A 10,046-nucleotide genomic window follows, 5' to 3' on the forward strand; every position below is an offset into this window, starting at 1 on the left:
AAAACTTTTATTAGCTTTTACCTGCGAAGTCCGATTTTATTGTCCCCCAATAATATCTAATAAACTTTTATTGCCCTCCCAATATCAATAAACTTTTATTGTCCCCCAATAAAAATTATTGAGTTTTATTGGGGGGTAATAAAAGTCTCCGGCGACCTATAAGATCTCCAATGACCTCTTTGGGGACCTCCGGAGTCTGGCAGTCGGTGACCAGATTCTGGCTACTGGTGACTGGATTCCGACGAAGTCTCCTATGGCTTCTCTCTCTTCCATTTTCTCTCTCTATGTGACAAATGGGCAAAGGCAAAATAGTCTCAAAAATAAATAAATAAATAAAAACTTGATTGGGTATTAGGGAATAACTTATGAGAGATATTATGGGTAAGTGAGAAAAAAAATAAGTGAGTGGTGTAAGGGGAAAAAACTTCCCTAGAATTAGTGTAAAGGGACATTTCCCCTTCTATATATATTAAATTATTAATCCTGCCTCATGTACAGTTACTTCAGCGGAACAAAATCACAAGAGTGCAATGGTCACTTCCGGCTCTAGTATACCTCCACCCCCTGTTAAGTGGTTAGGATATGAGTCTCTCTTTGGCAGAGCATCACTAAACCCTATCTAGCTAGGTAGATCCAGTTTTTTACACTTTTACATTTTTACGTAATCAATAAATTAATTATCACGAGTACAATGTGCATAAAAACATCAAATTAATGGAGGTCAGTTCACTCACCCTTGTGTATAATTAATATACATTATAGAAATACATCACATATGCAAGACTTTCAAGAGGGTTACAAATGATAAGATCAATAATGAATGCATGATTGCAATAAACAAATTACCAAGAACTAGAAGAGTGAGAATAGATTAATTAAGACTTGATAGCTGTATAAGATATAAAATTGCCATACAATGTTTTAGAGTATATTTACAGTTTCCCATCATCAATAAGAAATGTTCAATATGCTTGGCTCCAAAACCAACTTGGTGTGCAAACCGTCTCTTTTGCAGCTGTGATTGCGTGGCCGTGCCAGCACCATGGGGTGCAGTAGTCGGGGGAGTCCCTTGACCTGACTTCTTCTTCAAGCATTGCGGACGAGGAGAGCACCAATCTCGTCACAAGGCTCTTTTCTCTGCCTTTCAGAAAAGGACTTCTTGCCTTACGGGTAAGGGCTTTGGTTGTGGTCTCTTGCGTTCACCGAATCAATACTTAGTGTTGTAGACTAAGCAGAGCAATCACTGGGAAGTTGGGAGAAGGCACAGGGTTTGCTAAAGCGTGACTTTAGCTTCGCTGGGTTGTGAGGGCGTTACCCTTACTTCGCTGGTTGAAATAGTACCGGTGGTAGTGGTACTGGCAGTCGGCTCTTGGGGAGACTGGGACTGGAAGTACGGTCGCCGGGTTTGTTTGGTGGCGCTGACAGTCGGCTCTTGAAGAGACTGGGACTGGAGTGTGGTCACCGGTAAGAGTGGTTGCTCCAAGGAGACTTGGGTAATCGTAGAGATTAATTGGAGAGCTGTGTCTTTGCTATATCGTCTTTAGCCTCTATATAGGAATGAAATACTATATTTTAGGCCACAATTATTGGCCTTTGAATCAAATCAAAACTCTTAATAGTCTTGATAATTAATAATTATCCTCTGTCGTAACTAGAATGTAGGCAAAGTTAATCGCCTCTTGAGATGTAAACTCTCGGATGCGAATATGTTGGATATGCATATCTTAATTGCATGTATATCTTCGCGAGGACTCTGTAGCTAGCGGCATGCAATTATATCATCCTTATTTGATTAATTGCAACTTACTCACACTGCTCCACTTCCATGAATCCTTAATTGTATGAAAGACTTGATCGCTTGCACACCATTGGTAGGGAATGATGGCCCACCATGCAAAGGAGTCTGTCCATATATGTGATATATATTATTAATTGATCCACATGCTCCATGTTTAATTGCATGGGCAATCATAATTCCTTACTCAATTGGTCCACCGTAGGACCTAACATGCATGGGCAACTATATATATATATATATATATATATATATATATATATATATATATATATATATAATAAGACTATATACATACCTTCCTTGATGACCACAATCAACCATGATTGCATGCTCCTATATATGCCATTGCACATTAATTGCATGGGAAACTTGACTATTCGCATGGCTCACGTTATTGTTTCTTCTCACGCAATATTTGGTAATCAAGCAAACAAGTCATCATTAATTATCAAATATTTAATAATTAATAGTAAATCAATGAATATCTAGATTTGCTTCAAGATTGCTTGGTCTCTAAGTAGGCTTTATTTAACCTCTAAATAATATATTTCGAACTTGTCGAAAATATATAGTTTGGGCCACGGATATTGGCCCGGTTTTCTTCGAGTCCCCATTATAGGGAAAAAATGTTAATTTTGGGTTCAAACATTGCCCCCCAGACCTCGAAGTCAAAGTTTCCCGTCTCGATTGAAGAGGTCTTGAGTCGGCACTAATCTTGCAATAACGTCGCTTTAAAGCCACTTGCATTGACTTAAATGATATCACTGGACTGATTCCATATACTAAATAGGCCATGAAACTTGAATGTTGATGAGGTCACCTGGACAGACCTCCCATAGGAAAGCAAATATACGCCTGCATATAATTGGCGCGTCTAACTGCAAGCCTTATGTTAATCATGAAAGAGGTTAGGTGCCTCCTAAAGCTTATAAAAGGCCACGGGTATTGGCTTTCTATGACCAAAATCATGTATCTTGGATAATTGCTTGATCATCTGCTGAAGAGAAAAGAAAATGGAGGTGCGAGTGCTTCTCCCTCTCCTGATGGTCATGCATGAATCATGGCTAAAACAACCATCACATGTGTCCAACTGTCCAAGTGAGCCTACCACCATAGTATTTGCTGACCCCACACTTGCTCGCGACAACTAAACCGCATGGGTTTTAATTAAAATGCATCAAGCCACTATACTGGCTCACTGTGAAGTGTTGATAATTATGCCAAGTATCTTCGCGAATCGCGAGTAATCTGCAGCCTATGTATATACCATGCAGAGCGATACATGCATACATGAATGAACTATATGGCTCAACCCAAGAATTATCATGCATGTACATATGTTGGAGTGTTGGACTGCCGCGTACTCTCCTTAATTATATGTGAACAGCGAACACACATATAAGTCACCAGTTTTCCTTCGCGAACCATTCTTCGCGAGGCCATGTAATTAAAGCCACTTCACTGGCTTTTAATCGACTTCGCCTCAATTGTATCTTTGTTGGCGAGATTCAGGCAAAGTATGTCAGCGGAAATTCGCTTTACGTAATCATCTTTAACCGGAAAAAGCTTTGGCGAAGTGTTCCTCGCGAACATTCTCTGACTTCTGCTCTCGCAAACTAACTCTGGGGTGAAAGCGCCTTTGGGCCTTTTGGCTGCTTCGCGAAATATTTTTATTTGTTAGTAGCACCTACTCTCTGCCTCATGAAGTCTTCAAGCTGCTCGCGACACTTCGCCGCGATGAGAATGGGCTTTGTCCACGAACGTTTGCTAACTTGATGGTATCATTATACTTTCTGGACACCGACCAACCTCTTTTGCAGAGTATTTTACACATGTTTAATTATTGCAGAAGAACTTTCTCCTTGTAACCGCATCACGTCTAGGTGTCATCGGCCCGCTCCTTGTTGCTTATAGACCGGCAAGTGTTGACAATTGAACCAACCTAGCATCATTTTATAATTATTTATGCCCAAAACATATGGCTCCAATTAAAAATCACAGTGCATGCCCACTTTTAATACCGCATGTGGCTCAGGCATCATGATCATGCCCTTGTAGCAGCTTTATACAAATATATAAACCATCAGGCCCATCAATAAAGCCTATCTTAGTCCATAGTGGATAAGAACGTGCTGTAGCCATTTCATACCATCATCATGCATCATTAATATAAGCCACCATGTGGGCTATATATTTTTAATATATATAGTGTCAGAATGCACCACCTCCTCACCGCTTCAAATACAATCTTCAATATGGGATGGAGACCATGTAACATAATTAGGTATCAGCTAGAGCCACATGTTGGCTTAGCTATTAGAGCAAATGCACTCATGAACCAAGGGCAATTGTTAATTTACCAATCGAATTGGTACTACCAATTCATTATTCATCTCAAATTAGCAATTGCCCCCAGCTTATACAATGCACCAGTGAAAGACAATTTGCCTGCCAATCCACTATTCACACTTCAAATTTGAATAATTCATTAAACTAATAATTTAATTAACTAATTCATTAACAATTAAATTAATCATCCAATGTTAATGTAATAAAAAATTAATGAATAAATTTTAAAAACAAATAAAATTGTATATCAAGTATAAATATTGTTCCCGATAAAAAAGGATTGAAAAAAAAAAAAACATAGATATCATTATCATAAAAAAAAAAATTATCTATGACAATTGATAAGATTACCGACCAATCTCCATTTGCCATGTGTCGACTTTAGATGCATTTATCTTACAAAAAATATATATAATTTCTGATAAGATAATCGCCCAATCATCATTGAATACGTGTCAATTACAGATATCGTTATTTTCTGAAAATATATTTAGGATATGTGATAAGATTTTCAACCTATACATAGGTGACACGTGTACTTATCCTAACTTTTTATCTTTCAATATTGGTAATAAATAAGCTTCAGACTCCATTCTCTGCTCACACATTCCTCTCATTCTACACCTACAGAAACTTCCAAATCTATCATACATCTCTTTTCTCCTCTTTCCGATGGAAGAATTGAACAAATGGTTGTTAGACAGGGAACGTGAAAATATGGAAGAGCTCGAGAGGATTCAAGCAACAAACTCTCAAGCGGCTGCGATGGTGGCGCAATATCAATTATCGGATGCACCTAGAGGGCGTGGTTCACGACCTGGCCGTGCCCCAAATGTTGAAAGACATAGAGAAGTTTGAGGTCATTTTCTCCTGGAGGATTACTCTGTCACACGTCCAGTGTACGACGAAGTAGGTTTTCGAAGGCGGTACAGAATGCAAAAACATGTCTTCCAACGTATAGTGGAAGACCTATGCAACTTCGATAGTTTTTGGGGACAAAAAGCAGATGCCACTGGAAAAATGGGACTGCTTCTCGAACAAAAAATGACAGGTGCCCTGAGAATGCTTGCGTACGGTGCAGCTGCAGATCAATGTGATGAGATCACTAGGATGGGGGCTTCTACAACACTAGAATGTCTCAAGAAATTTTGTTGACAAGTCGAGTTTCTTTATGGTGGGTGGTTTCTTCGTCCTCCAAATCCCGCTGATCTATATAGGCTTCTCAACAGAGGACAACGCCGTGGGTTTCCAGGCATGATTGGGAGCATCGATTGCATGCATTGGGAGTGGAAGAATTGCTCAACCGGCTGGGCTGGAGCTTTCTCGGGTCGAAAGGGTAGACTAACTATTATTCTTGAAGCAGTGGCGTCTTATGACACGCGTATATGGCACACCTTCTTCGGAACCCCTGGAGCTCAAAATGACCTAAATGTTCTGGGTGCGTCTAATGTGTTCGAGCGTGTCATAGGTGGAATTGCTCCTCTGGTTGAGTTTGAAGTCAATAACAAAAGGTACACCAATGGTTACTATCTTGCTGATGGAATATATCCGAGGTGGTCCACTTTTGTCAAAACAATATCAAACCCTAGAACAGAAGAGGAGAAACACTTTTGTAAAAAACAAGAGGCTTATCGCAAAGATGTGGAGAGGCGTTTTGGTATCCTTCAATCTCGATGGGCCATACTGCGTCACGGTGCTAGGTTGTTTAAATTGGAGGATCTTCGAGCCATTATGATAAGTTGCATCATTCTTCATAACATGATTGTGGATAATGAGTTTGTTGAGGAAGAATTTGTGGAGTCTCAAGAAGCTGATCTAATGAATCCAGCAATGGCAACCGTCTATGACCGGCCTGTGCATCCCGATACTGGAGCACCTATTCCTTTCGAACCAGTAGGGAGAGATGGACAGAATCTTCCTGCATTCATGGATCGTGAATTTCAGGTAGAGTCAGCCTACCTCCACAAGTGCCTGCAAGATGATTTGGTGATGCACAATTGGAACATGGATGGTAACTGAGTATGAACCACCACAATTTGGGATTTAGATTTGAATAAATGGTGGTTTGTAATTTTAATCAATGTTTTCTATGTTTGTGTGCTTTCCTGATATGTTTGGTTTTATTTGTATTTTTAATCAATGTTTATCTATGTTTGAGAATAAAATTTGTTTAACATTAATAAAACTATTGTTATTTGGAGTTACATACTTCTTATTATTGTTAGGTTCATTCATCAATTTATTCAAAGCATAAAAATTTTATTTCATAAAATTAAAATTACATAAGTGAAATTAAGATTACATAAAAAAAATTAAAAAATAAAACTTGATTTCCTAGACAACATTTTATTATCTCTTACATAATAAAATTAGTCGAATTGAGGTATGTAGCAACCGCTGCTACCACCATCGGACATTGTTTTTGCTACGATATCACCCTTTTTCTTTTTCCACCAAGCCTTTGATTGTGGTGTCATGGAATTAGTATCCATGGCCATAATTCTTGCATCTTCTTTCGCCTCTTCAAATTCAAATACCTTCTTTGTATGAGCAGCCATTTCTTTGTTTCTTTTCTTCACTAGCTCAACAGAAGCTTGAGTTGATTCTGCCACGGCTTGAATAGCAAGAGCCATACTTTCTGCTGCATCTTGCGCCTTCTTTCCTTTTTTCTTTGCTTCCTTGGCTCTCTTTTGTCCCATTGGTGGCATGGAGCTTGATGGTGTCTCCAAAACTATTTCATCATCCAAGTCAATTGAAGACTCGTTTTCGGAGAAACTAGCTGTCGAATATGATGCCGGTGGTTGAGAATTAGATGGTGGATCCACAAAATACGGGTGATACTTAACTTTCTCCCAACATTCAAATTTATCAAACTTCTTGGACTGTTTTTTCATGAAGTTATCGTGAGTTTGATTTTCCTAAACAAGAAGAATGAAGCAATAAAAATCAACCGAAAAATTAATATAACATTTGTATGGGGCAAATTTTACTTAAAAAAATAAATAATATTAATAATAATACAACAAAATAGGATCGGGAGAAAAATCAATACCTCGTCCATTTTATTGGTTCCGCTCATTATACGATTACGAGAAGTCATTTGTGCATTGTGCCAATCTTTGAGAATTCTTTTCAATGTTCGAAACTGAGATTGGAGAGCTTGAGGAGTTCGGCTTGTTGGTGGACCTTGCCAATTTTGCACATAATCGGCATGAACTTTCTCCCATAACTTTGAGGAAGTTATTTGTTTGCCGGTGATCGGGCACACGGTCTTACGCGCCCATGAATCGCACAATTGAACTTGCTCGTTAGTAGACCAATTGGTACCTGAATCTCCCATTGTTGGATGATAATTGAAAGAAATGAAGAGAATATTGATGGAGGAAGAAGATGGAGAGGTAAAATTATTGAAAATTTTGATGTGAGAAATTAAGGTAAGGGAGTAGCTATTTATAGAATTTTAAAAAATCAATTTATGATTTTTTTTTACATTTCAAATTATTTTTTTAAGATAAAAAATTTAAGTTACCGTTGAAAAGTAACTGACCGTTGTGAATTAATTATAGCTGTTGGATCAAAGATCCAACGGTTGAGATTAAATAACCGTTGCACAGAAGGATTGGTGAGAAAAAAAAAAAAGGCTGCTGGCAGCAGCGCATGTGCAGTGGAGCCCACCACCAACGGTCGGGCGATTCATTTGCTAATTTTCAGTCATTCGATTGCCAGGGCGAGTGGTCCCCAGGTGGCCCCCTCCAATCAGTCGGGCAATTATATACCGCTGCATCACCCAAACCTTCTCTTTTCTCCAATTGGTCAGTCAACCGGTCTACCGCTGCATTTGCTCTTAAAGTAATTTGGGGCCATAAGTGCAAATCATAGTGCGAGGCGAATGACTATTGTGTAGAAAAATTAAGAACTTTTCTTGGTAATTTTGGTTCGCGAGCTCTTCTTCACTATATATTCATCTTGTCTCAATTCGCAGACTTCATGCGATTAATAGCTTGCTGCGAAGACCTTGTCAAAAGTTCTACCATCACTCCAAAATTTTTCTCTTGCTTTAACTTTCATGCTCCAAAACCTAGGAAAGAGAAAAATGCACCAATAGTCCCTCAACTCTTGTGCACCGGCCAGTTTGATACACAGACTCACAATGGTATCAATGTGATACTTAGACTCAAAATTTGCTATCAATGACATACTTCCGTCAAATTTCTGTGACGGTTCTGTTAAAGAGGTGATGTGGCAAGCATGTGGAGGGAAAAAAAAGGGAAAATGACCAAAATAGCCCAATTCGATAGCTTCATTGACTTATCAATCCTCGAAATTATTTATTTATTTATTTAAATAATTCTTTTTATTATTTTTCTCTCCTCTTCCTCTTGTTCTTCCAATTTTAATTTTTTTTCCTTTATTCCTCTACAACAACGCACAGCCGGACCACCAGAAACTCGCTTGATACCCTCAATTAAAGTAATTTCGGGCCATAAGTGCAAATCATAATGCGACGCGAATGACTATTGTGTAGAAAAATTAAGAACTTTTCTTGGTAATTTTGGTTCGCGAGCTCTTCTTCGTTGTATGTTCATCTTGTCTCAATTCGCAGACTTCATGCGATTAATAGCTTGCTGTGAAGACCTTGTCAAAAGTTCTACCATCACTCCAAAGTTTTTCTCTTGCTTTAGCTTTCATGCTCCAAAACCTAGGAAAGAGAAAAATGCACCAACAGTCCCTCAACTCTTGTGCACCGGCCAATTTGATACCCAGACTCACAATGGTATCAATGTGATACCTAGACTCAAAATTTGCTATCAACGACATACTTCCGTCAAATTTCTGTGATGGTTCTATTAAAGAGGTGACGTGGCAAGCATGTGGAGGGAAAAAAAAGGGAAAATGACCAAAATAGCCCAGTTCGATAGCTTCATTGACTTATCAATCCTCAAAATTATTTATTTATTTATTTAAATAATTCTTTTTATTATTTTTCTCTCCTCTTCTTCTTGTTCTTCCAATTTAAATTTTTTTCCTTTATTCCTCTGCAACAACTCACAACCAGACCACCAGAAACTCGCTTGATACCCTCGATTAAAACCAGAAACCAAAAATGATGAGAGCTCGTTTGCTCTGGTTCGCTCTCAACTTCTCCTCCATCGAAGCTGCAATTTCTCACCTGATCTGGAAAGATCTTATTGTCGACCACACCGCTCTTTCCTCTGATGTAAAACCCAACCTCACCAAACTCATAACCGGACCAGACCCAGAAAAAGAAAAGAAAAAAAGGACTCTCAACCAGACGTTTCTTTGTGACCCAAACCCAAAAACCTGAAGAAAAAAAAAGGGCAAGGATCTAAGCGACGATCAAGTCAACTCGATGAAGGAGGCCTTCACCTTCTTCGACACCGGAAACGACGACAAGATCGCCCTATCCGAATTGGAATCCTAATGTGGTCCCTGGGTGTCATCTCCGACGATGATTCGTCACCCTCCGCCTCCGCCTCCGACAAGTCATGCGCCCCCTTCTCGAGTCTGTTCCTGTTGGTCTTCAGCGACACTGTCAAGCCTCTCCAGGCTCTCGCCTAATTTCTCGGTCCCCGCAGATCTTCCTCGTCGGCAAAATCCGCTGAAATGGAGGGCCGATTTCGGGTCAATACTCAAACCCAGAAGCATTATAACTCAGCTCAATACTCAAATCTCCAAGATCCCACAAAAACCCAACTGTTAAAACATACACACCCCAAGTTAAAACGAGAATCACAATCAAACAAACCCCATTTGGATTCCTAGGAACCCAAATCCAGATCGGAAATGAGAATACAAATTCGAGCCGAATTTATTTCATGAGTTCAAAATGATTGAATGGAAGTTGAGACTTATCGGAGTAGTTGTTTTACGGGTTCGG

General features: G+C 39.1%; 1 protein-coding gene across 1 annotated transcript; it reads left to right on the plus strand.

Annotated features, from left to right (window-relative positions):
• The first annotated feature begins 5,401 nt into the window (after window positions 1-5,401).
• Window positions 5,402-6,166, plus strand: LOC112183753. The gene has a single exon (XM_024322089.1). It carries the CDS (start codon window positions 5,402-5,404, stop codon window positions 6,164-6,166), a length of 765 nt encoding a protein of 254 aa, XP_024177857.1.
• The last annotated feature ends 3,880 nt before the right edge of the window (window positions 6,167-10,046 follow it).

Source organism: Rosa chinensis, chromosome 2 (assembly GCF_002994745.2).
Source record: "Rosa chinensis cultivar Old Blush chromosome 2, RchiOBHm-V2, whole genome shotgun sequence".
Lineage (NCBI taxonomy): Eukaryota > Viridiplantae > Streptophyta > Magnoliopsida > Rosales > Rosaceae > Rosa > Rosa chinensis.